This window comes from Hypomesus nipponensis, chromosome 19 (genome assembly GCF_054491055.1).
Source record: "Hypomesus nipponensis isolate SF chromosome 19, ASM5449105v1, whole genome shotgun sequence".
Lineage (NCBI taxonomy): Eukaryota > Metazoa > Chordata > Actinopteri > Osmeriformes > Osmeridae > Hypomesus > Hypomesus nipponensis.
The window spans coordinates 5,557,954-5,584,831 of record NC_140379.1 but is presented as its reverse complement, the minus strand read 5'-3'; the positions used below and the strand labels follow the sequence as shown (position 1 = coordinate 5,584,831).

Here is a 26,878-nt window from a genome sequence, read left to right as displayed (position 1 = left end):
GCGGGCGGGCGGGCATATACAATGATATGTTAAATATATGTTAAACGGTGCTGTGGGCTATGAATGCATATGTTTATGTATTTTAAACACGTGTTGCACAAAATCCCCACTATATTTTTATAACATATTCGGGTTCCAATATGCAGCAATAGACACATAACCTTCAAATGACAGAGAAAAAGACAACCTCAGACAGTGATACAGAGAGGGGAGGGAGGGAAAGAGAGAGAGAGAGAAAGAGAGAGAGAGAGAGAGGTTGTATTTTGGTGCAGGTTACATAGCCACACAGAGATGTGTACGTAGTAAGCTACGCTCAACACGCATGGTTTATCTAAGGAACATACAGACAGCTTTGGAACACATGGACGTCGACCGTCATTGTCAAGCCGTACTACGCGAAAATGATCTAATAACCGTCGTTGTTAAAAAAATATAGTCAGTGTCGATACTCGGGAGAAAACAATGTCCTTCAATGTTGCGTCTAGTCGGGGGCGTTCATTTGCTAGACTTTGATCGATGTTTAAAGGCCGCCGGGACTAACAGCAACACCGGCTTTAGAAAAATTTACTGTCGTTGAGACACTATGTTTTATGCTGAGTGGACATAGCAGTATTAACCAGCTAGACCGGCTGTTGGCAAAGATTTGCACCTCCTGCAGTCTAGGTTATTTCCCGTTGCAAATGGTCATCTTCAGACTGGATCCGTCGAGATCCCTGCCGCCAAACACCACCGGAGCTTAAACCATTACAAAAGGATGCAGGTGAAAAATCAGATATGCACAGAGAGGAGTACCGAAGACCCCGAGCAAGATGACAACCAGAAAAAGACGTCATGTTTTTCAAACATTAAAATATTTTTGGTGTCGGAATGTGCGCTTATGTTAGCGCAGGGCACGGTTGGAGCGTATCTGGTAAGTTATTTTCTCTAAGAACGCGGTCGAACGTGCGAACCACTGAATCAGAAGCTGAAAATCGTTTTGTGGTGAAACTGGCAGGCTATATCAGGTCAATTGCAACGGTCCTCGCCACACTGGTAGGCTATGCGTAACGGTATTGTGCCGGCCCTGGGGCAGTGATTCTGTTGATATTAGACCTTGCTATCACATTATAGAGTGGCGAGCCATTGGTTACAATTGCCCCTGAGGATCATCACTAGCCTACCTATTGATTTATGGAAGCATACGCATTTCTAGACTACATGCACCAATTCCCACCAGCACGACAAAATGCCCGTCACAACAGTCGGGTCGTTAAGTTGTGTAGAGTCAAAATAAAAATGCGTATTTTGGTGGGCCCACGAAACGAAAATTACAAATCCCTATAGGCCCTTGAGGTATGACAGGTGATTTCCTAATGCTGCATTCAATAGGTTTCCTCGGGCCTAGCACTACAGACTGCATCCAGACAAACTAGGCTACATCCGTTATAGTTTGTTTACTAGATATGTATTATGGTTTTATTCCATTGCTTACAGAAGACCCTTCCCTCAATTGCGGTATATTAAAATGGAGATGGCAGTCATTTATTATGACACATTTGTTGGCTGTAATGCAAGTGCTTAGTGCGCAATCAATAGTTTGCCCTCCTGTCTAAGTCCCTAACCACAACATCTATTGATGTGTTTTACCGCGACTAGGTAGATATTTGAATAAAGAGGAGTTGACTAAACGATAAAACTGGATAAGTAGTATTCTGGAATAGTTAAAGTGCATAGGCTATTGGCATGTTGTTTGCCAGTTCAACTAGTTGCAATAAGCATTTTACATACAATTTAGGTATTACACAGATGTTCCTTTGTAATGGTACTCCAATGGCCTGCATCATTTTATATATGACGACGGATTTGTTCATAAAAATATAAATTGCTCCCATGGCCAGCCTCTTAATGAGCTGTGTAAAATGCTGTCTAGACAGATTTGGTGGCCCAGCACCCCAACAGCAGACTGCTGAGACAGTAAAACTTGAGCAGCCCCTAAACAACCATAATTATAGGTATTTATTTATCCACAATGGCCACATGTTGCTGGCATAGTTCTGAAGTGATGCTGCTTTTTATTTATAAGGTTTTTCAGCGATTTTATTTGTAGGATAATTCAGTAATAATTTGTTCAAAGCTATTTGTGAACATCTCATGGTTTACATAGAAATAAGTGTAGATGATACGCACTGTTGCGGCATTTGAGCCACTTGCATGGAAGCCATAGTATTTTCAATCTATATATTTAAATAATATTTGAACATATTTGAATGTTATACACATTCCGATGCATACTGTACTGTCAGAATACAGTCTTTGACCTTTGTTGACAGTGGAGGTTAACACATAATTAATGTAAAATAAAAAACTGCTTCAGTTGTGTAGGCCACATACTTCCCTACAAGCTGGCACAGGAGTTGGGTGGTAGAGAGGAAGGGAACTAGGGAGGGAGGGGGGATATTTGAATGCAGCTATCCTTGCAGAGCAGCTCAGTTATGCCCTCAACAGGTTGCAGGTCTTGGTATGGGCTCTAAGGAGGGATGCAGATGGGGATGTTGTCAGCTATCTCTCCCCATTCCAGGGTAGCTAGCCACTAGATTGTCAATCTCTTCAGAGCTTTGCTTGGCATCAGAAAAGAGGCTGCTCGCCAGTGCAATTTGAGGACATTCTCAGGCCCTGGAAAACAATGTATGTTGTGTATTAGTTGATAGACAGGAACCTAACATCAACAGTGTTGAGAATGTTTAACAAAGTCCCCTCTCACCAGTCATGATCATCAGATTCTTCCTAACAGAGATAAGACAGCCTATTCTTATTGTGTGTTTGACTGTATTTAATGTTGACCACTTCGTCTTAGAGACTACAGTGGTTCACGGGGGTCAGATGGCTGAGCGGTTGGGAATCGGGCTATTAATCAGAAGGGTTCCGGTCCGATTCCCAGCCGTGCCAAATTAGGTTGTGTCCTTGGGAAAGGCACTTCACCCTACTGGCCTCGGGGGAATGTGTCTGTACTTACTGTAAGTCGCTCTGGATAAGAGCGTCTGCTAAATGTAAATGTTCACTGTGCTGTCTTCCAGGTCAGCGTCCTCACCACGCTCGAGCGTCGCTTCAACCTTCAAAGCGCCGACGTCGGGGTCATCGCCAGCAGCTTCGAGATCGGCAACCTGGCCCTCATTCTATTCGTCAGCTACTTCGGGGCTAAGGCCCACCGGCCACGGTTAATTGGCTGCGGGGGAATCGTGATGGCACTGGGGGCGTTGCTGTCGGCGCTGCCGGAGTTTCTTACCCACCAGTACGAGTACGAGGCCGGGGATTCGTGGCATGCGGAGGACGGCCGAGATGTGTGCTCCAATGTGTCTAGGACTGAGGCTAGAGACTCAGGCTTCCTGTGTGGGAACAAATCCAACACCAACATGATGTACCTGCTCCTCATAGGAGCCCAGGTGCTGCTGGGCATTGGGGCCACACCGGTTCAGCCCCTGGGCGTGTCCTACATTGACGACCATGTTCGCAGGAAAGACTCCTCACTGTATATAGGTGAGTGGCCAGCTTGTGACACCTTTGAGGCGATGCTGTCTCTACGCAGAATGAGAGTAGACAATTCACATTCAGGCATATTATTCTCAGTCAGAGTGAGTGCCGATTACAGCCTCATCCAGTAGTAGACTGGTTGTCAATCCAGGCACATTTCCTTATCTTCCACACAGACTTAACTATGCAAGGTGGAGTGACTCATTATGGTCTGGCTCTCTTTGTAGTTTTAATGAGTTAATTCTAATTCTGCTCACTGTCCACTCCCCTGGATGTGAATTGTCACTAGCTAAAATTAACATGCGTCACAGCCGTCACACCTTGGATCAAGGCCATTCTTGGTTGTAGTCCTACTCTTACTTATACAATAAATGGTCCAGATGTTGAAAGTTTGAAATAGCTTAGTGTTAAGACAAAGTAGGCATTCTGTAGGTTTTATCTAGTAGGGTCCTGATCAGTGTTTTGCAGGATTGGTCACAGTGGGGCTAAAACTGCACTGGCATCACACAACAGAGGCAATTCCGAGATGACAGATAGGGACTGCTGACTGGGCAAATACTCACTTCCTTCTCTCCCTCGGTCTGAGTTAGAAGCAGGCCCAAGAACAGGTGACAAAAGGGAAATGTGCACCTTTACTGGTGAGGTGAATGCTGAAGGGGCCAATTGTTAGATAAAAGATACCGCGCTGCTAAATTAAATTCATAACCAATCTTTCAATAACAAATTTTCTTTCTGTCTATCGGCAGAATGGAATGTTCTTTTATGTAATGACTACACTAAATTAACCAGGTCTCTCTTTCTCTATCCCAAACTACCATGGCACTCTCAGAGAGAAACCAGAAATGTCTGGCAGTCCTTATACAAGGCTCCTTGACCTTGCCTGACATCCTGGAAACTATCATCTCCTCAAAGGCAGCGTCAGAAATAGCAGGAAGTGATGAGGGGATGATGGTAGTAATGATATCGGCTCTGGCTTGTGAGTGTGCTGTGACAGACTATGAGGCCTGGAGGAAGAGAGAAATGTTGCCATCTTGATGTCATTGAAATATTTCTGTCTCACAAGGTCAGAAGCACAGAAGTATTACTTCATCACAGCTGTTATTTGTATTTTTCTTTTTGTTAATTTCCCTGTTTTAGACAGATGTGTACTAACATAGCTGGTACAGAGATTAATCAACCTACAGATTTTGTTGCGTATACTATGACATTTGATATTAACGTCTGAAAATCAAACAAACTACTATATGGCTAGAGTATACACTAAATAAGCTACTTCGATTTGCCATCTGTACTAATTTGTGTTGATATTCATAGATGTTGTTTAATATGTTACTGTTTGTAGGAAACACCAGGGAGGTAATATTGTCATATTAGTAATTAGGAGGAGGTTTAAGAGGATGAATAGAAGAGTGAAGTTGTTGATGCAGTATTCTAAAGGTGACAGTTATTGAGCTGTCCTGGATTTCCACTGCTTAGAATGCAGTGGCTGTTTCTGCAGTGGAGAAGAAGAAAAAAAGGCAACAGCTTGTCTGCCCTTCGCAGCAGTTTGGATAGCCTTACCTTTGCTCATGATCTCAGGCCATCTCTAGTGGCTGGCTGCCAGATAGCCCAAGCCTCTTGGCCCACTGGCCTGAGACTCAGAGCCCCATGTACTGTACATACAGTAGCTACTCTGGGGCTCTCTGAGGGAGGGGAGAGGAAGAGAAGGAAGAGGGCTTACCCAAGCTCTCTTCCCACATTTCCGTTGCCCAATCCAGATGCCTGACGTTCAGTAGTCTCCATGGTCGTTGCGTATCATAGGACGTTTTTTTAAATTCACTTTATCTTAAGTGCAATTTTTCTCGCGTCATGGGGCTGATTGAAAAGGTGTGTTGATACATTCACATAATTTAGAATCTCCTTGACTACCAATTAATGTATAACATATAACATTAATGCATATATTATAACAACCATGTGACCAAATAAGGGACTTAAAGGGCATGTATAATTTTTTTGTAAAAGCAGAAACCCGTAACGCTGGTGTCCTGTATCTGTCTTTTGTCCACATGCCTTCCTGTCCTGACGGTATAATGGCTTTACCAGTCTAAAGGAAATAGTTCCTTTGACTTCAATCCTTCAGGCTTTGTGCTTGACTGTAACAGATAGTCTTATTATACTTTTCTTTCTTCCAACTGTCCTTTTTTTAAGCTCTAGGCATGTTTATCGCCATGGTTACCTCCCACAGTGCTCTGAGCTGCCCATTGTGACTGCGTAACTGCATGAATCCGCTGTTGTTTCGCTGTACTGTATTTCTGTTATGTCCCCCTGACTGTCTCTAGCACTATTAGGAGCGGACAACGTGAGAGGCAGAATCCCCCACTGTTAAAACCACTAAATAATGGAATGTGACAGAGAGCAGTTAAGAGTTGTTTTGTAAACATGCACACAGATTATTAAATATTGAAGTTACTGTTCTCTGTAGGTTGTAAACAGACCCAACAGGGATCTTTACCGACACACAGTAACACATACAGGATGTGTGCTGTTTCAAAGTATTTTTCTTTAAGTACTGGGAAAGGGATATTGATCTTAATCTCTATATGTCTGTGTGTTTATGCTTTAGTCAGTATGTTGATATTGTTTCTAGCCGTTTAAGCCAATTGCAACGATAATATGGCATGTTACAGAAAAAGGCTAACTATTTTTCAGTTGTAGTTTTCCGTTGTTGACTAAAATGCAACAAACAGGACAGGAATTGGATTATTGATTCATGTCTGGACTTGAATGATACCCTGTTGCGAAGAGGCAACCATCTCTGTAATGTTTCCATTAGTTAACGTATCTCTAAACATTGTGCTCTACTGTATGGGGAGCTGAATGAATTTGAAACAGATCATCTTTCACAGAAACAGCTAAAAAAAAAAAAAAAAAAAAATCACAAGTTAACATTTGAATGTACATTTTTGGACTGTATCCAACAATAACACTGCTATTTCTGGCTCACACATATCTTTACATCATTCCACATCATTACAGTTTGACTGTAGGATGGGTGTAATGGTGCACGCTGTTCTTTCCTTGCGTGTAGAAGCCGAGCTTATTGAGTTTCTTGAACGACTTTCAAAAGGCATCCGTTTTACTCAATTACCCCTGAAACAGCAGTGCTTTTAGTCCAGCTTGAGTATTCCCAAAGTCACACTGGCTGATTGCAAGTGTTGGAGGATACTATCATGCTACAATAGGTCCTGGGGGCCAACTCTGTACCAGGGTCGCCATTAGGCTGCTTGCCCCTCATTGGGTGTTCCATTCATACTGTGTGCAGTGAAGTGGTATGGGCTTCAAGTTTAATGTCCGCCGCACTGAAATGTTTTCACTACATTTAAGTTATGGCCCATCTCATGTAGGACAACAAAGGTTGGTCAGGCCTGCTGATTCAGCAGGCTGTGTCCATTCCCATCAGTTGGGAGTAAGGGGGAAGGGGATTTTATTTGTGCCCCTTTTGGGACTGCCATTGCCAAGATAAAAACAGCCAGTGATTAAGTTGTGCCACACCTCAGCCAGAGTAGGCAATTATTCATGCGTTGGTGATGTAATGAGGTAGAATAGGTCCATTCCTTTTGACCTTCCTTCTGCCGCATTCATTATGGCTGGATTGTGTTAAAGGACACGTTATAACAAGAAAAGGTTATTCTATCTCCTTGCTGGTGGAACGCTAGGTGTTTGGTCATCGTTTCTGTAGAGTTAACGTGATTAGTTTTTTTTTTTTTTTTTATTGCTTTAGACTTCCCAGTGTGGTAGTATATCGTACGGAAACTGTACCATCTACAGCTGGGGCTTTCATGAGACGTACAATGCATACCTACCCTAACCTTTATGACTTGGGTTGAATATTGACATTTCCTCCTATGATTCTTGAATGGGTCCTTCTATGAATAGACAGGGACATATAGGCACTCCCTGGTCTGGTTCTCTGTTGCCACCCCCCCCCCCCCCCACCCCTACCCCCCATTCCCGACTGTATGAGGCTGGGTAAATAGTATTTTCAGTGTGGCTAGTGGCCTCTATTGAACCTCCATGTGCTGAAGAGCTGTCAAGTTCACTCTCTGAGTCATCCGCTTAAGGACCGCATCCCTACCTGTCATTTTAAACTGCCAGACAGGCACAGATAGTGCTGGGAGAGTTTTACTTGGACAGCTGAGCCTCAGAAGCACTAAGCCCTAGTGGAGGTTTTCAGTGCAGCTCTAGCAGATAGGCTCATCCAGTATTTCTTGTTCAAGGTTTGTATCAAAGCCTGGAAGTTTAATTTCTTGGCATAGAGGATTGTGCTTGCTACATCTTTTTTTTAAATTGAAATATCGCACACATGCTATGACGAACTGTTCATTATGTGTGGGTTAAAACAGTTTGTTCTGGTTTGCATCTCATTTATTTACAACAATGCTTTTTCTCCTTCATTTTAGCCTAGATAACCCAGAGAGGTGCATGGCATTAAGGGAAGAAAGAAAAGAAAAAAAGACAGAGGTTTTATTAGAAACAAAAGCAATCTATTTCGTGCATAAGGAACAATGCAAGGTCATTCAAGATATTTTATGAGGCGTGTTATACGTGTCTCAAGCAGACTGGAGCCCTGAGTGGCCTATTTTTGCACCTGCATAGCGAAAGAAAAGGACATTAGAGAGATCTGCTCAAGGAGATGGCTGCTGCAGGGTCTTATGTCACACGTCAACGCACATCACTGGTAAAAGACTGATCTTTTTTCTTTTGCGGGTGCAAGCATTTACTTTGGGTGTCACATTTGTATTATTCAGCCTTTTTGTTGGCAGGCAGTGGTATTTTTGTCTTTTTGGTGGTTTAACTCTTGACTGACCCCATATTTTCCAGTGCTTTGTACAACATTGATAAAATTAACACTGAAATGAATGTGTTCTTTTAGCAGATGCTTTAATCCATAGCGACACATGGGGGATTTGAATGTATGACTTCTTGGTCTGGAGTCAAACGCTCTACCACTAAGCTATACCCATCCTCAACTTGAAGGATTACTATATACAGTTATGTATTACTGTATATTATATTAAACTATAGCATCGTCCTCGTTTAATATACTCAATGCTATTAAAGTAATGTTGCCTGTATTGGAGTTAGAGAAAACAGTGCTGAGCACAATGGCTGTGTTATTGACCTCTCTCCTGGTTTGGGAGCAAGCAGTCAGGTGCCGTTGCCTTGAAGCCATTGCAGCACAGTCTCTAATGAATAGGCTCAAATGTACCAACTGTTACAATGGGCAATCGGACAGCTTCCAAATATTCACATGACTGACACTCAAAGGCTGCCGGACATGTTTTGCAAGGCTTATCTGTCGCTCTCCGCACCAAAGAAGCCACCAAAAAGCTAACAGACGCTACATTGTTTGTGCTCATTGCCACTATTAATGTTGTAAGCTATACCTTGAGGCTTTGACAGTTTTCTTAAATTTAAGGGGAGTCAAAATAACTAAACTACTGTATTTTGACTGGGTAAACCTATAGGGGTGGGAAGATGTAAGACCTACACATCTACAATTTCCTGTGTTGTTTTTTACATCCCTACCTGAAGCTTAAGGCCACTCCCAAGAATATTTCTTAAATAAAGAAGGTTCAAGAAGCGAAACAGCCTGAGGTTAATTACATACCTGACATGAATGGCTCAAGTACATCATTGAAATATCAATTTCTGACTGATGCAAAAAACAATAAAAAATCTTTCAAACTGTGGAAAAGACCGATTCACAAGAATTGCATCACACGTGTTTGTATACTATACGTGTGTGTGTCTGGTCGACTGAATGGCCTTGCTTGTGCGTGTGTGTTTGTGTTTGAATTGACCCTCTGAGAGGCAAAGCTGGAGCAGATTGGCTGGTGCCATGCCAGTGGGCACAGACCTTGGCTAAAGGCTGGCACTGGGTTCCCTACAATGCATACCCAGCCTTTTTCCTGTCCCCTGATACTAACTCGGCATGCGTCAATAGCTTTTTTTCAAAGGCTCATAATCTGTTTGGGAGGTAGAGAGGTCAGCTGTCATGGGCTGACAACTGTAAGTTTGTCTCTATGCAGTGAAAGTGGGGTCAGCTGCATTGATCAGGGTCTTTATAGTTCAAATTACAGTTTATTAGAATGTTTTAAATCAAACATGAATATCTATCTATCTTGATGTTGACTTGTATTTGTGATAATGCCTGTATCTTATCTCTCAAATTTGTATGCAATCATTGCGCTTCCTTTTTTGTGGCTTATGTTATGCATGTGACATATCGATGTTATCATTCCCTTACACCTTGCCTCATCACATTCTAAATAGCTTCCCAGCACAACCATGTAAATTATGAAAAAATCATTCAGCTTGTCACAGCAGAGAATTTTATACCCCTCTCAGACCTCATTCTAAAGCCTAGGAACATATAAACGCATAAAACATGAAGTTAACTGTACAGACTAAATTAATTAATGCTAAAATGTGTTTTTAGTTCTGTTTAGCTTGGAGATCACTAATCTTTAAAGGTCAATTTACGCTTGGAAACACAAGCCTAAATATAAGTAAATAAAGGTCAACATTATTTAGTATATTTTTATTTGACAAAAATGTATGTGGCTTATTGTCATAGTGTTTGTCTTTCACATCATTGCTGGACTCGCTGGTTTTTGGCCCTGCATTTTGTCACATACCTCTTTTACTTCACACTTGCTAGCTGGTTAGCCTCAGGGTGGTGCAGATGAAATTGCTCTACAGAGCTCCTTTGGCAGCCACCATTCAACCCTGCTGTGCCTGGCCCAATGGCACAGTTCTAGATGATTATGAGCAGCCGGTTTGGGCTGCTAGCTCTCTACTAATGCCTAGCTGTCCTCCTGCTCCTCAGCATGGCTAACCTAGTTTCAGTGAGATAGGCCCGGGACTGGAGCACTGATTTAATAAGCCGCCATCTATTCAGTGGGTTTATGGGAAACGTCTCGGCTTTGGGTCTGTCAGCCGGTGTGTGGACTGGGAGGGCCACCCCACCGTTCCAGCTAGCCTAGCTGCGCTACGTTAAGGCTGCTTCCCTCAGCATTTCTCCCAGCTCCTCTTCTCTGATTACTTTTGCACAGAGAGCCCATTTCCTGATTGATTATTTATGGTCATAATAGATAATGCCATTTAGACGAATGACCCAATGGCACTAATGCAGTACAAAGGCCAATGTATTACAGTGATGATGAATAAATCAGTTATTGTAAGGTGATATGAAATTCCCTCACGTAAGGAATTCTTTGATAGGCATTTACTCTTATGTCATCTTGATTGCAGTGGGGAAAATATGTTATGATTCAGACATTCTGAGAAATCTCTTACTCATCATTGGCTGGCAAACGTCACTGTTTTTGTCCATACTTAAAGAGAACACGAGGCAGTGTAAGGCTGCCCTCTTGTGGGCAGTTATTGAACCTGGCTGGCTCAGACTTGGCTTTCGAAATTCAATGCCATTTAGCCGATACATTTCCATTGGATTATCCATGAACTCTTGCAGTTCAATCTCCATGCTCTATACAATGTGAGCTATATAGTTTGTATCCTCACACTTTTAATGTATACATTATGTAGGTTACTTTATGGGCAACAAGTTTGGATGATGACGTTACAATTGGACTTGATGTGACAAATCTTTGCATTTTGTTCCAGGTATTGTTTTTTCAACTCTAGTTTTTGGACCAGCGTGTGGTTTCATCTTAGGGTCCCTCTGTACCAAAGTCTATGTGGATGCCGTCTTTATTGACACAAGTGAGTATACACCCCCCCCTTTAGCTTTAAATACTACAGTTCTTTAGTACATTTTTCTTTTTGAGAGTAAAAAATGCTTGCCTCCCGTGTGTGACTTAAAGAGCAGTCCTGTGTTTCCTGCCTGCCTCCCCAGGTAAACTGGACATCACCCCAGAAGACCCTCGTTGGATTGGGGCCTGGTGGGGGGGTTTCCTCCTGTGCGGTGCCTTACTGTTCGTCTCGGCCCTCTTCATGTTTGGTTTCCCCCAGTCCCTGGATGAGCAGGATGTGGACAGCGGGGGGGAGAGCGAGCAGGCCATGCTGCCTCCCTCCCTCACCCAGGAGTATGAGGGGGAAAAGCCCACCAATGGGGTCATGCACGGCTTTGAGGCCAACAGTGGCCTCACTGTCTGCGAGCATCTTAGAGGTAAGGGAGATACAATTTTGCTAAATGATATACACTTCTTTCAAATGATTCGGCTGTACAGATAAATAGATAGATGCATACTTCTGTTTACACTGTCTGTGCAATTATTATACATTGCATACATGTATTATACATTACAGTCTCTCTTTTTAACCACTCTTTCTTATCGCCATCTCTTTCCATCTCCTCTTTTATTCATCTCCCTTTTTCAATATCTGCCTCTCTGTCTCTGTCTTTCTCACTCTCTCAATTCACTGTAGTTATTCCACGGGTGACCAAGCACCTGCTCTCCAACCCTGTGTTCACCTGTATCACCCTGGCGGCCTGTATGGAGATTGCTGTTGTGGCAGGCTTTGCTGCATTCCTGGGCAAATACCTAGAGCAGCAGTTTAACCTCACCACCTCCTCAGCCAATCAGCTGCTAGGTGGGTCATCCGGACACAAGTGTGGTCTCTCTGACATCATCAGCTGCGCTTAACTGTCGACAGAGCTAACTAAAGCACTGTGAAACTATGAGCCTTGGGGATTATTGAACACATACAGTAGGACAGATTTAAGGACCTCATCAACAACACTATATAGGTTAAAGTCCAAATAGTGCCGTGGGACATCCTGATGAGGTTTAACACCCCTTAGTAACCTCTTACAGCATAGAAACATGCAAGATACAAAGAATATGCACAATAGATACACAGGGACATTGGGGCTGTTTGTGTCACACACTTTGTATCAATCCATAGATGCATTGCACTACACTGTTAAAAGTGCACCATTAAACCCTGCGCAGGCATGACAGCCATCCCCTGCGCATGTCTGGGAATATTCCTGGGCGGTCTGCTGGTCAAAAAGCTGAACCTGTCTGCACTTGGGGCAATCCGTATGGCCATGATGGTCAACCTGGTTTCCACTGCCTGCTACGTCTCCTTCCTGTTCCTCGGCTGTGACACGGGACCTGTCGCTGGGGTGACGGTTGCCTATGGCAACGAGTGAGTATCTCGCTGTAGTCGTTTACTAGTAGCATCTAAACGTCATGTGGGGCTTCATCATAATTCACCATAATTAGGTGTTCCTAAGCAAGGCTAGTTGGTTGGAAAGCACATGGACAAGTCGGTTTAATTTTGTGTTCTACTTATTTCATGCTTGTATGTCTTCCATGTATGCAGTACATGACCTTTAACCTTCTTTCTAGGACTCTGCGCTCCTGGCAAAGGCCAGAGTCTGCCTGCATCAACAACTGCAACTGCTACACAGCCTCAGTAAGCCCTGTGTGTGGCTCGAATGGAGTCACCTACCTCTCAGCCTGCTTTGCCGGCTGCATCAAGCCTGTGAGTGCACTGCCCCCCATGTGTGGAGCACAGTATAGCACCTGAATCATCGCTAGTGGTAGTAGTACTGTATTGATCCCCAAGGGGAAATTGCCACCATCTTGTTTATAATGACCCTACTCCTCAAGAACTATTGTCTGAGCCAGGACAGAGAAAATGACTCTGATCTAGGTCATACAAACGTGGGATCTGAAGGAGTCACATGACTGTATGTCATACCTCTGTGTCTTCTCCTTCACAGAACCTGACCGGCTGCACATGCATCTCCAGCATCAGTGAAGAAGCTGTGGCTCTGCCGGGGAAGTGCCCCAGTCCAGGATGTCAACAAGCGTTCCTCACCTTCCTTTGCGTCATCTGTGTGTGTAGTATGATCGGAGCCATGGCCCAGACCCCCTCTGTCATCATCCTCATCAGGTAACTCCCTCAGAGACCAGCGACTACAAATGTTTTTTTTTTACACATTTCTATTCTATATGATGTATTACGAATATTGTACAGTATCTGTATTTTGGTCTACTGGACATAGGGACAGTTTTGTGCCGATTATCTGCAATTAAGTTTGACTTTGACCCTTATAGTTTTACGTTTCTTTTTTTTCTCTTTTTTTCCAGAACTGTGAGCCCCGAGCTTAAATCCTACGCCCTTGGAGTACTGTTTCTGCTGCTGCGGCTGCTAGGTAGGAAGGACGCGTCACTAAAATGAAGAAGATACTTGTTTTGCGGGTCATACACCAAATACACAAAGTGCTCATCCAATGCAGTGCTAGCACCGCTGAAGTGGGTTGATACCAATATTTTATTTCCTTTTGTTGCCAGGTTTTATTCCCCCTCCTCTGATTTTTGGCATGGGCATCGACTCCACCTGCCTATTCTGGAGCACAGTGTGTGGAGAAAAAGGTGCCTGCTTGCTCTATGACAACGTGGCCTACAGGCACCTGTATGTGAGTATTGCCATCGTCCTCAAATCCTCAGCTTTCATCCTCTACACCACTACCTGGCAGTGTCTACGGAAAAACTACAAGAAGTACATCAAAAACAGTGAGGGTTACCTCACTCCCACTGAACTGTTTGCCTCCAACGTAACGCTGGACAACTTGGGCAAGGAGATCACCCAAAACCCAGTCAACAGGACAAAGTTTATATACAACCTGGAGGAACATGAGATGTGTGATAATATGGAGTCTGTTTTATAGTGCCAATGGGACAGAGGGGGACTGTCGCCATGACGTCCAATTCACTTGAAGGACCATCTTTCTTTATTGTTATCGCGATCAAAATAACGTTTCGTTGTTTTAATTGTTATGTTTTTTTTATCTGCTTCATCTAAGTGCGGGTTTCCACAAGCCCTGGGAGACTGTGTTGCTCAAACGTAGCATTTTGAGTCAGTGGTGGCTCATGTCAGGCTAAACAGATTTGTAGTTTTTGTCTGTCCGGCACTGTTTGCTTTGCCATGTTTTCATGTGTCAACAAGTTGTATTTCTGGATTAGGTAATTGCCATGTCCATTTTCCACAGATAAAGTATCTAATGAAACATCATTGACTACCAACAATTAGCAATAAACAAGCTCACAATTATTGTTAATTACCCATTTATCTATTTCATTTCCATTTTCATGAACGGTATAGGAATGTCTTGGCACTACATAATGCTTTATCCCTTTACTATTTCATGAAGTGTAGTGTTCATGTTGTAAACATTTCACAAAAGTCAGACAATGGTCTGTTTTGACAGATTCCATGTTTGGACCCATTGTTTGTTTTGACAATGCTTCAAAATTCTAATATGTTGCTTACATAGTCAGTCATAGGCTGTAGTTTGAGATGTTAACAACAGTCAAGGCTGTAGTTTCAGATTTTAACTCCAGAACATGTGATATGAACGATTATTCTTTCTCCCTTTCAGAATGTTTTCCTCGGTCGAGACAAAAGCAGATTAAAAAAGAGAACCCCAGGACAGGCAATGTTATTTTGATTTTAAAGCATGCAAGTAATGCATGTAATGAAACAATTAAGATATATTCAGTATGTCACTTGCACGGACATTGAAGAGGTTGCTGACATAATGGTCATGATGATGGTTAAATCTACATTTAGCTGTTGATAAAACCTCTAAAGTATATTTTTGACCATTCAAAAGGCTTTATAATAATGCATACTGCATTGTGACATTGACAAAACAATTACTTAATGAATAATGGTCTAATATTGACCTTTGCTCACTCTTTCATGGCATCACTAAGAGGATCATTTGAATGAGTTGTTTTTACATTAAACTTCGGATGAGTATATGGATGGTTATGATGTTCAAGCATCCACAAAGCGTCCACAGTGCTTCCTTTGTTGAGATGAGATGTGTGGTAATATTCTTACACAGCTACTTCAAGACTATATCCAGTATGGAATTGCACATATCTTAATAGTTTTCCAACTTACGTTGTAAGAATTCAATATGTTTTGCATCAAAAACATGTCTAGCTATCTACCACTGAAACATATCATGTATTTAGCATAGCAATGTACACAACAGGAATGATAAACATTATGATTTTTTATGGAACATCTTACAAAACAATTGAATGGTGCGGGGAGTACTTTTAAGTGTTACTGTATCGTAGATGGACAACACGTGACCATTCTGAACCAGTTCAGTGACTAGCAAACCCTGAATAGCTGTTGTCCTGGTGATCATTGGCAATTTAGAGATGATGACTGTGTTTAGTTAAAGGAGCCTCCTATCCTCCTCACTCATCACACTAAATAGCTGTAGTGTAAATTGGCTTTAACAAATGTGGGTGCGCACACAGCTCGTGGGTCACAACCAGTATCCTGATTACCTCTACGTGTTAGCGACAATAGTTGAAACAATCTTCTATAACATATTTTCTCTGTCAGAACATTAGGGTACGTGATGAGTTGTAATTGATATCCGGACATAAGTGTCATCGTACTTGTTCAGTTTTCTATGTACATAATTGTGCCATAAAAGTGCCAAAGTGATGCCATATAAGTGTTCTATAAGGTTCTTCCACTGAGGACATAATTCATCATGCTGGATTTTAGAAAAAGGAAATATCACACACACAGGATCTTTAGCTGTATGTAGCCTTTTTTTGTGATATCCCCAGATTAATTTGACCATATCATAAAATATATGTGTCTGTTCCAAAAGTATTGCCTATAAAATGCTGTATATTGGTCTAGAATACAATGTTATTTAGGATGTATTAATTGTTAATATGTAGGCTTTTCTACTGATGAAGTTGTCTTAATTTGAATAATTAATTTTTCATTAATGGCAAAGCTGATACTTGTTTGTTGCTTTGTTTAAAGAAAACCTTTTGCTTGAAGTAAATGGCACCAATGTACAGCTACAGCGACGACTGATATAGATGAGGTCAGTTCTAGACAATAGCCTAATTAAGAAATAGCAGTACTGCACCTGTGCCTGGATATGTAGACACAACTCCGTACATCAAGGCGTGCCATATCAACTTGAGCACTGTAAAATCACTATGCGCAAAGAAGCCAGCAACAACCATTGGCAAGTGTGAAATTGCCTGCTTACTTTTTATTCACTGCGGCAAGAGAACTGTTTCCTTCTGGCACCAATGTGCTTGAGACTTTGCCTTGTGATGAATATTAACTCTGTTGTACTCATGGCTTTTTGTAAAACTTCCTTTGATCCCATTGCTCAATTTTAATCTAGCCTTGTGGCAAAGACAGTTTGAGTTTTAGCTGACTTCTGGATATGGAAGCAGGCCTCTTCCTGTGGCACATGCATTGATTTAAGCCTTTGGTGAGCATAACCGGATTTGAGGTGAGACCCAGTGCATACCATGTTTGTAAAGGTTTATATTGATGTGTTGCCTAACGTAGTTGACGATATACGTATATCAAGCTTGTGACACTGCAGGAAACCTTTGAAAAAAAAAGGCTTTGAAAAATGAAAATATACGTATATTTTCAAAATGTTGAAAGAGATTTTTAGATATGCTCTTATGCTTCTTTTTAATTATTTTTCTCTTTTTCAAAATAAGTTTATATTAAAACATTTGTGTTATGTATATGACTTGTAAAGGATTACATGATTGTATGTTTGTTGTAAATACATTAAATACTATTTTTGTTTTTATTATGTCCTGTTGCACCATACTTATTGCCATGTTCAAATGACTAAGATGCCATTTCCAGGAAAGGCTTTATGTCCGTAATTAGCTCAGACCCTCCTTTCCTACATCACCTTCAGATGTATGCTGAGATGTTTCTACTGTCCAGTAGATGGCAGTGTTCAGAAGGACCCTAGACATTTCCTATCAAAATGTCATACCAAATGTAATTCGTTTTTTCACTTGAATTCCCCATGATAACTGGTGAATATCAATGTTTGTTTGTTTTTTACAGTACTAACATGAAGTGTTTTATGGCTTACCTTTAACATAAAGTAAATACAATTATCTTTGGTGATAATACTGTAGGGATAATTATTTTACCACTCTGAAACATCGGTAAAACAACATTGGTTGTCCTGTCTTTGGGTGAAGTCTATCATAGTGACTTAATTCCATGTTCATTAAGGACGCAAGAATGAATTCAAATGCAAACATTGCCTTTTATTTAAAACAGTTACTGCTTTTTTATAATCTTTTTTATATTTTTTTGACACATTTTTAAATATATTTTCTGAATTAATCTATTACGAATGTTAAAGCCAGGTTGACCAACATATACCATTGTAGCATTCCTTTGAGGAAACAAGAGGTCATGTTGAATATCAAGCCACAGACCCAGTCTGAGTGGAGAATGTGATGAGTGTTCTTGTTTCTAGAGTGCAGCCGGGTCCCGTTGGGGCACGATGCGGTGAAATGGAAAGTCGTGCCATTCCCTGTTGCACTTGATGCCGAGTGACTCTGAAAGGTTGTGTCATGTTCCTTGGCCATTGATTCGATGGCTTGGGACTTCACGACAAAAGCTTAAAACCCATGTTGCTCTCTGTGCCCTGACAGGAAAATGTGTCTTCCAGTTGTCTTCACATTGACCTAAGGACTCGGATAGAGCCTCACCTCGTTCGGTCCAAAATAACATCCTCTTCCCAACCTCCCTGACCTTTCCTCTGCTAAATTCTTGCCTTTACCACTGTAGCAGAACTTACGTACCTTTACCCATACAGTCATGGATGACCGGTATGTGACGATCTGTCCATTCAGATCTGTACTGACATAGTGAGGCATTCACCCATGTACAGGGCATTATTCAAGGCCTCTTCTGGTTTAGAAGTTAAGATATGGTTACTTTGCAGGCTATACACCACAGAATGCTTTCTTGGAAAAAATACAAATATTTCAAAGTATTAGATGGAATCAATTATCACATCATCCTAACCCTTCTTACAATATATGTGCAATGACATATCACATACTTCTAGTGTTGTATTATGATTTGGTTAACACGTGACCTGATTTATTACAGGGTTCCCCTCATTGTTATACTTCACACTCTCCCTCTGACAGCAGTCCAATTATTCTGTTCATGTAAAGAAGGTATATTCAAAATTGGAGATTGTGAATTGCAAATAGTAAAGCAGCCTGTCCTTGCTCTAATCTAATAATGTGATCCATCATTTCTGAAGTGACATATTACATCCCTGGTGCATATCCACTTCAGAAAAAGTCCCTCAGAGTATTAGCACAACGTCGTTAGCATATCCATCATTACTGCTCAAAGCTGTAAAAGTACAACTGCAGTCTAACATCAGATGCGCATAGCCATTGTAAGGTTCTTGCGAGTGTATTTCCTATTCACACTGCACAGTGTAACGGCAAGGCTTGTTACAGCCTTTTTTCGAAAGATGTGTTTACTCAAACAAGAAGGAACGAGAAGGAAATAGAAGTCTTGGACCAGTGGCTTGTGGTGCAGAGGATTCTGAGCGTTTGTTTGAGGAATAGCCCTTGTGGGGAGACATCCATTACATTGATGAGCCCTGAGCTTCAGCATGCTGACATGCTACAACTAGATGAGAAGACACAAGACTGCCACTATTTGTACTGCTAAAGCATTTATCACACTAATTACCCCAGTGCCAACTATCTATGATCCTGTAGCTCCTCATTTGGAGCTGGGGAAGGTGCAAGGGACCCCTCCCCAAATGAACCAAAAGAGAAGTGCACTCCAGCCCCCCGCTTATAATTAAGTCATGACACCACCAGCTTGACAAATTGGGATGATGAATCTATGCTCTATGTATGGATATACATACATGATCAGTCATAAAGCAGAATAGCACTCTTATGTCTCTGCTGTATGGAAATCTGGCTTAGTGAAGGACAAAAATGTTTGGCTGAATGACATTTCCTCCCTCATTTGAAAACACGGTTTCACGGTTGACCTCTGTTTCGCTATTAAAATGGAGCAGACACATAGGAGTGGATTATACGTTATATTCTTAACTACATGTAGAATATTGCATGAACAGTCCACAAAATAAATAATGATTACATTTTTGGAAGTGTAAATCCAACCACTAGACTAGAGCAATGCCATTTACAGCTTTTGTAAACTGGCCAGCTTCTTTGCATTGATAACATTAAGTAGTAGCCTGAACATAGACACTTCAACAGTACACTATTCCAGTTTCCTTCTAGGAAATCCATTAGAGTTCTGTTCTCTAAATGGTTCCCATTTACTCTACAGTAAAGAAAGTGTTTTGCCTTCCTGAAATATGATGAATATTTTGAATGTGACAAAAAAACACATTTAGTTTTCATCCCTAATGAATGAGGTATGTGTACTCAAACAATATTTGACTGATGTTACCAATAGTGGATAAATGGCACGATGGCATCTACAACACTCGATGGCCAATTTTTACCACCAACCTCATCATCACTGTGTATAGACCAAGACCAACGTAAATACATCTCAATACCCATGGATTGTACTATCGCATGGCACAGTGTCACTCTCCAACAATAACTGTTCATACTGTTTTCATCCCCCTATCTATAGATCAAGATCCACAAACTGTGAGTGAACATCTGTGGATGAGTCATATCTTCAACACAGACATTTTAATGCGTCTTTAGGTTGCGTCAGATGTTGTGAGAGCATTTACTGTACAGTATGTTGAACTCCTTTTCAACTGTTTAACACACTTTCATAGTGACTTGAAGGTTATACCAGGTTAATCAAGATGAAGCTCTTTTTCATTTTTGTAAGCCTGCATTGGAAAACCAGAAGAGCATTCCAGGGAAGACTATCCATCTACTCTGTTAATCTTGGTGTGTATTTTAGTTGCTCGATAATGAGTGTTTATGTGGGTCAATCCAATATGGGCTGTTGGCTCCCTGTCTCAGAGGCCAAAGGATAAATAGGAATTTGTAGCATGTCTAATGAGGATCCCTTTGTTGACCATGGCATGGTGGTAATCTCTTGCATCTTGTGTCAGTGAATACAATATTACTACAGCAAATAATTTCTTTTAGAAATATATACTGAGGAGCTACAGTACTAGTTTTCAGGGGATACAGTTGAGTCTACTAATGGTGGTGCAGTAATCTGTTCAACAGGCTATTTTTGTTCTTTGTCCTAGGATTTCACTCGTTAAGATGTCCTAAACAGGATTCTTTTTTATTTGTATGACAAGTACGATTAGCATCAGTGAGACAATCTACCTGACAGATTTAGCAATTACAGTTTTGTATATAAAGTGTCGTCTGACATGAAAATGACCATCATACATCTGTTAATGTTATGTCTAAAAAACATCACATTATTTAAACATCTTTAGACACATTTTTAAATGAATGTAGCTTACATGATCCACTCATTAAAACAGTGTGGAAATGCACACTTAATGCATTCTTAATTGTACCTGCATTTTTTCAATGGACTGCTTTACCATGGTGTTGACAGTGAACTTTCATCACCACTTTAAACTGCCCGGTAATCCATAAACACTGCCAAGTAAGTGTAATTGACATTCAGATCACATGTTAATCTCATTGACTGTCTATTAAGATTATGCCTTCCTTCCTCTTCCAAAGTCAAGATTAGATTAGGTCTGCTCTACATTTTTGGTTCTTAGAAAACGATCTAAATACAGTCCTGTGATATAGGCTAGGTATCCACTATATATTCCAGATACTATATTTCAGATACGAATATAATGTTAATCCAACTATGTATGTTATTACTATTGTTGGATTAAATAACCTTAAGTAAAACTTGTAAACTTGTTGTTTCACAGTATTTTGTGTAGATGTTTGAACTGTTTATCAAATGTACTGTTGTACAGTACTTGCTAAATGATGCTTTCGTAGCTCTGTAAACTTGATGAGTCTGTCTTTCCCAATCCTCTCATGGATGCAGTGCATCTGTCCTGTTATTAAACACTCAGTGGATTTAAGGGTGAACCATATGGTGCAACTTGTCTGTGGGGGGGCATGAGCTTAGATGGATTCATGATGCAATGACGTGTGGGTACGCATGTGTCATGAAAGCCACGACAGATCTCCAAGCAGGAGGCAAGTCCACGTTACCAACTTATTGAGGAAAGTGAATCATAGTGGTTTTGTCAACACAACTGGATACTTACGTGCACCTATAGCTGATTGTCAGAGAGTGGACATTGCAATTGGACATGACCCTGTTGAAGTGAATAGTATTGTTATCATACCGTTGGCAGAATAGCTTCCAATACTTAGGGGGGGCATCTGTGCACTACCCATAGCCAGGTGTACGGATTTGGGCTGTAAACTTCAACACTGCACACGATTGAATGAAGAGGACAACGATTCACTCCCTGGATTCATAAAACACTGAAGTTGTCAGTAGCCTACCACATTTACCCTGGCAGTTTTAACAAAATAAATTAGAGGGATGTATTTAGGATTTTTATTCTTTATTACCTTCAACAACAATTCCCACTTGTGTTTTCTGTCACATACTTAACCATCTACATCAGGCTTTAAAGGTATTTACAATAACATGGCGGACGGTGCTGTGGTCAAGAGTCCGGAATCAAAATTTAACACTAGGGGGCATCAAATTACTGCTAGATTTAGCTGTGTACCCGCTGTAGACGACATTCTCGTCTTTTGGCTAATACGGCTATTCCACTGTCCAGAAAACTGCAATATTCAATTACATTTTGAAATTAAATCCCACACCACTGTTCCTGAACATATTATCAAGTAACAAGCAATGCATCACAAAAGGCATATAATCCATGTACACTTTATCACGCGCGCGTGCGCCCACACACATTTCTAACAAAGAGCACACTTTTTATAAACCAATAGTGCTGAACGGGTATCCTTTGCACAAACCAACCAAGTACGGCCCCTTTCCTTATATGGCAACCACCCTGATGGAAACGTCAGCTAGTCACACCCGATACGTTCAAGCACATTAGTCCCGTCCTGGAGAAGGCAGCTGACCATCATCAAAATTCGCTTTCACTCGCTTTCGCGTTTTTCATGTAGGTAACAGATAACTATTGGGATAGCACAACGCGTTTGGCTGGAGAAGGCCACGTAGAAGTTAATTTCACGAGGTTAAGTTCCATCTCCTAATCAAGAGAGAACATTTTATTTGAGTTACGTGGACAGTTTTGTGGAGGGAACAGGGAATTGTGGATTTTCTTCCCAATGATTTCAACGTGGATTTAGTTTACTTCATAATAGATTTTACCCTGGAAATTCTGGTAGATATTAACATGGTTGTTCACTTCAAACCTTGGTGATAATATTGGACGATTTTTCTATTCGTAAGCTTTAGGTTTTTTGTGTTCTACGCTGTTTGTAAATATATGCATCGATCATCATCGTTTATGAATATTGTTTATGTCTCTCTAAAAATCTTTAAAACATGTTGCAATAGTATTGTCTTGTATCTTTTAAATTGTAATAATCGTTGTTTTCGGCAACGTTTGGAAGCAAGACGAGTAAAGTTTTGGAAACATTGATTTATCGATATGGCAATGGTATCGTGGAGAAGCGCAGAAGATGTCGCCGACACTCAAGGCACAATCTCTTCACCTGTCTCACAAGTGGGATCTCTGTCTATCTCGACCGATCTAACGGGCCACCTGAATCCGACGTCCTCGCTGGATGTTACTCCAACAACTCAGACAGCGACCCAAGGCGCCCCTGCAAGCAATACGACGCAGTCTATCACAAACCAGTCGATGAACGGTGCAATAGACAAACAACAGCCTCAACAAATAGAGTGCGTCGTATGTGGCGACAAATCGAGTGGAAAGCATTATGGACAGTTCACGTGCGAGGGATGTAAAAGCTTTTTCAAACGGAGCGTCCGAAGGAACCTCAGCTACACTTGTAGGGCAAGCAGGAACTGTCCAATAGATCAGCACCATCGTAACCAGTGCCAATATTGTCGCTTAAAGAAATGCCTTAAAGTAGGCATGAGACGGGAAGGTAAACATTCTTCTACGCTTGTCATCTGAAACCACAATGTCTCTAATAGTTATAATTATGTAAAGAGAACGTGCAATGTTCGGTTTGCAACGTAGGCTATAGTTAGCTTGGTAATGCCTTTTATAATATACATCAGGTATCACGGTCTGTGTATGCGTTGTTTTAAACATGACTACATTAAAACTATGACATATTGGCTTAATTGAAAAGCCACATCTGTCATAATTCTACTGTGCTATGTCAATAAATGCATTTGAAAAAGTGCGTAGTGTGTGGTAGGTCTATATGATGCCATACACCATTCAAAAGCCATGCATACCTGTTTGAAATCCTTACAGCATGCAGACGTTCATACATTTATTCCGTTCTATTTTTTTGCAGCAGTTCAAAGAGGACGGGTATTACCGACGCAGCCATACCATGGTCAATTCACCTTAAATGGAGACCCTCTACAGTGCCATTCTTACCTTTCCGGATACATATCTCTTCTCCTACGAGCGGAGCCCTACCCAACATCCCGATATGGCACGCAGTGTATGCAGTCAAACAACCTCATGGGTATCGAAAACATCTGCGAACTGGCGGCCAGGATGCTTTTTAGCGCCGTTGAGTGGGCCAGAAACATACCTTTTTTTCCAGATCTACAAATCACAGACCAAGTAGCCCTTCTAAGGCTAACATGGAGTGAGCTGTTTGTTCTGAACGCGGCACAGTGCTCTATGCCGGTACATGTAGCCCCGTTACTGGCAGCAGCTGGCCTTCACGCCTCCCCCATGTCTGCAGATAGAGTTGTAGCGTTCATGGACCACATTCGGATATTTCAAGAACAAGTAGAGAAGCTGAAAGTCCTGCATGTGGATTCAGCAGAATACAGCTGCATAAAGGCCATTGTCCTCTTCACTTCAGGTAAACTGTCTTCAAAATAAATAAAAAATATATAGGCCCTATATATTAGGCCATATATATGTAGACCTATGATTTTTTTAATAATTGAAACATACTGAAATACAGTATGTAACCAACCCATTTAAGTCTATACTGTCCCTCTCCACGTGAGAATAAGCTAAGGCTAAATTTCAAAGATCCTTTGCTGTCAGTAGTTTCAATTGTATAATAGAATTGCATACCAAAGTATCATACCGGATGTTGACTTTAGTGTTATTTTACTTCTGGCATTAAGTGAGTAATTATTACATTTATAGTACCTATATTTATTTCCTCAGAAGAAAAAAATGGAATGTGTCAAATACACTTTTGTAGGCTACCAAAAGCAGAACCAAAAAATAAACTTGTGCTTTATGGCATTTGGCTTCCAGGGACCTAATAAAAATAATGAATGTAAAATGTGAGATATAATTTAGGCCTAGTTTACTTTGTTAACAACATCATAATGGGCTAATTGGGTATTTCGGCAATATCCAAACACCCCAACATAATTTTGGAACAGCAGAAAACCAGGAGCAATGCACGTGTTCGTAAACTGGGACATGACCTTTTTCTCACCCCTGCATTGTAACCTTACATAGAACGACAGAAGGGATTGAAGAGCAACATTCAAACGGGGATTTTAATGACTTCATATATGCTTCAGAGTGTACTTAAGGCTTGAACATACCTTTTTATACGTGTGCCTATTTGCAATTGGCCAATTTTCTTATCCCTATTTCGTTCTTTTTAGTCAAAGAACAGACGCCATCTTTGATTGTTTGACAGATAGACATTAGATTCATTTCTGCCGTTACTTTGATGAAGTCAAGCATTATGACTAGCCTACATTTGCATCGTATGTAGGTATTGCCTATCGCATATTTACGTCGACGTTATTTATGTAGGCCTTAATTGCCTTTATGCGCTTTATGGGGTCGCTATGCACCTGATTTAACTCTGTTTTCTCTGTTGTAGATGCGTGTGGTCTGTCGGATGTGGCTCATGTTGAAGGGTTACAAGAGAAATCCCAGTGTGCTTTAGAGGAGTATGTCAGGAGCCAGTACCCCAACCAGCCAACAAGATTTGGGAAGCTATTGCTTCGCCTGCCTTCCCTTCGCACAGTGTCCTCGTCCGTAATAGAACAATTGTTCTTCGTCCGACTAGTCGGCAAAACCCCAATTGAAACTTTGATAAGGGATATGCTGCTTTCGGGCAGCAGTTTCAATTGGCCTTACATGTCGCTTCAGTAGCTGGAAGTAACAACAAGGACGGAACCTGAACGTTGTTATTGTTTGAAGAGAGGCTGGTGTTCAACAGAAGGAACGATTCAGGAATGATTATTTGTGATTTTCTCAATAAAAGACACTGTATTTATTGGATCGTGTGTGGATATTTATCGCGCTTCTTTATAATGTTTTGTACCCTACATAGTGGAGGAAAGGGGGCTTATTTGTCTTGCGTCCATTCAGCTTTTTTCAGCAAATTGTATACGCTATACACAAACATGGCACTTTTAAGTAAGCTGATAGGCCTAGTTACTTTCAGTATCTCAATGAAGGTCAGAACATTTTGCTAGTTATTGTAACACCTGTTCTACTGAAGAGAACCCAATTTATTTGTTTTACTTGTTATTAAGACTGCTTGTTGGTGTAAATATTAAAAAAGGTTATCTTTGGTGTCGTCATGACGATTTCCTGGATTTAAATGGTCACAGAATAACAAATGAACATTATATTAAACCGGATTCTATATTTCTCTATATACATCTCTCCATAACAGTATGATTTTGTCCTATAGTCCTAGGCTAACTCTTCCAGTCGCAGAGGTAAAAGTGGTCGTAGCTATATAACTTCACATTTTTTCTTAACCTTTTGTATGTCTACAAAGTGTCTGTGTATGTGTGTGTATGTAGGCCTATGTAGCCTCTGTGTGTGCGTGTATGTGTGTGTGTGTGCGTGTGCGTGTGTGCGCTGGTGTGTAATTCTGTTACTGACTTTGAACTATGATGTGCTGTGACATGAAAATATTGGTACTGTATTAAATTATATCTCATGATTTATAAATAAACAGTATTTCTTTTACAACCTAAATCCAGTGTTGTTTCTAACCTGTTCATGTTGTTAGCTTAGTACTTTTAGGCCATAAACAGTATAGGCCTAAATGATCTACTGTAAATGATCGAAATAGATGAAATTTGAAGAGCCTACACATTGATGTGTTGAAGACAAATAATCAGAAATACTAGGCCTTTGGAAGTTACAGCATTAATAAGTAGGCCTATTATTGAAAGTAAATTAATTGACTGTGTGCCCATACTTGTGTCAGAATCCATTTGAGTTCATGTCATTTTACATTAGGCAAGCCGACATCCTTGATATTTTTATTCAACAAACCCCGGGGCTAATGCATTGTTAACTATTCTTTTTCAAAGTAAACAAAATATTTATTTTTTCGAGGGTTCTCGTCCATGCCTGTTTTTTTTGTCTTAATAAGTAAAGGGATAATTGTTG

The 26,878-nt window shown here is 41.0% G+C and overlaps 2 protein-coding genes across 3 annotated transcripts; both read left to right on the top strand.

Annotated features, from left to right (window-relative positions):
• The first annotated feature begins 723 nt into the window (after positions 1-723).
• LOC146246669 (solute carrier organic anion transporter family member 3A1-like) lies at positions 724-17,078 on the top strand. Its single transcript, XM_084682314.1, has 10 exons — positions 724-910; positions 3,054-3,513; positions 11,179-11,277; positions 11,411-11,683; positions 11,944-12,108; positions 12,471-12,669; positions 12,873-13,004; positions 13,204-13,422; positions 13,620-13,684; positions 13,824-17,078. Exons 1-10 carry the CDS (start codon positions 755-757, stop codon positions 14,198-14,200), a joined length of 2,145 nt encoding a protein of 714 aa, XP_084538440.1. The 5' UTR covers positions 724-754; the 3' UTR covers positions 14,201-17,078.
• Positions 17,079-22,471: 5,393 nt separating this feature from the next.
• Positions 22,472-25,747, top strand: LOC146246668 (COUP transcription factor 2-like). 2 transcript variants are annotated; one of them, XM_084682856.1, is made up of 3 exons: positions 22,472-23,441; positions 23,826-24,347; positions 25,344-25,747. In XM_084682856.1, the coding sequence occupies exons 1-3, from the start codon at positions 22,979-22,981 to the stop codon at positions 25,616-25,618; spliced, it is 1,260 nt and encodes a 419-aa protein (XP_084538982.1). In that variant the 5' UTR covers positions 22,472-22,978; the 3' UTR covers positions 25,619-25,747. The 2 variants fall into 2 exon arrangements, with proteins under 2 accessions (XP_084538982.1, XP_084538981.1); XM_084682855.1 differs by having other exon boundaries at positions 22,473-23,441; positions 23,823-24,347.
• The last annotated feature ends 1,131 nt before the right edge of the window (positions 25,748-26,878 follow it).

Coding starts and splice junctions, on each gene's coding strand:
- LOC146246668 (XM_084682855.1), top strand. CDS start 22,979: ATGGCAATGGTATCGTGGAGAAGCGCAGAAGATGTCGCCGACACTCAA. Junction 23,442..23,822: donor AGTAGGCATGAGACGGGAAG/GTAAACATTCTT, acceptor ATTTTTTTGCAG/CAGTTCAAAGAGGACGGGTA. Junction 24,348..25,343: donor CATTGTCCTCTTCACTTCAG/GTAAACTGTCTT, acceptor TCTCTGTTGTAG/ATGCGTGTGGTCTGTCGGAT.
- LOC146246669 (XM_084682314.1), top strand. CDS start 755: ATGCAGGTGAAAAATCAGATATGCACAGAGAGGAGTACCGAAGACCCC. Junction 911..3,053: donor GCACGGTTGGAGCGTATCTG/GTAAGTTATTTT, acceptor GCTGTCTTCCAG/GTCAGCGTCCTCACCACGCT. Junction 13,005..13,203: donor TGCTTTGCCGGCTGCATCAA/GCCTGTGAGTGC, acceptor TGGGATCTGAAG/GAGTCACATGACTGTATGTC.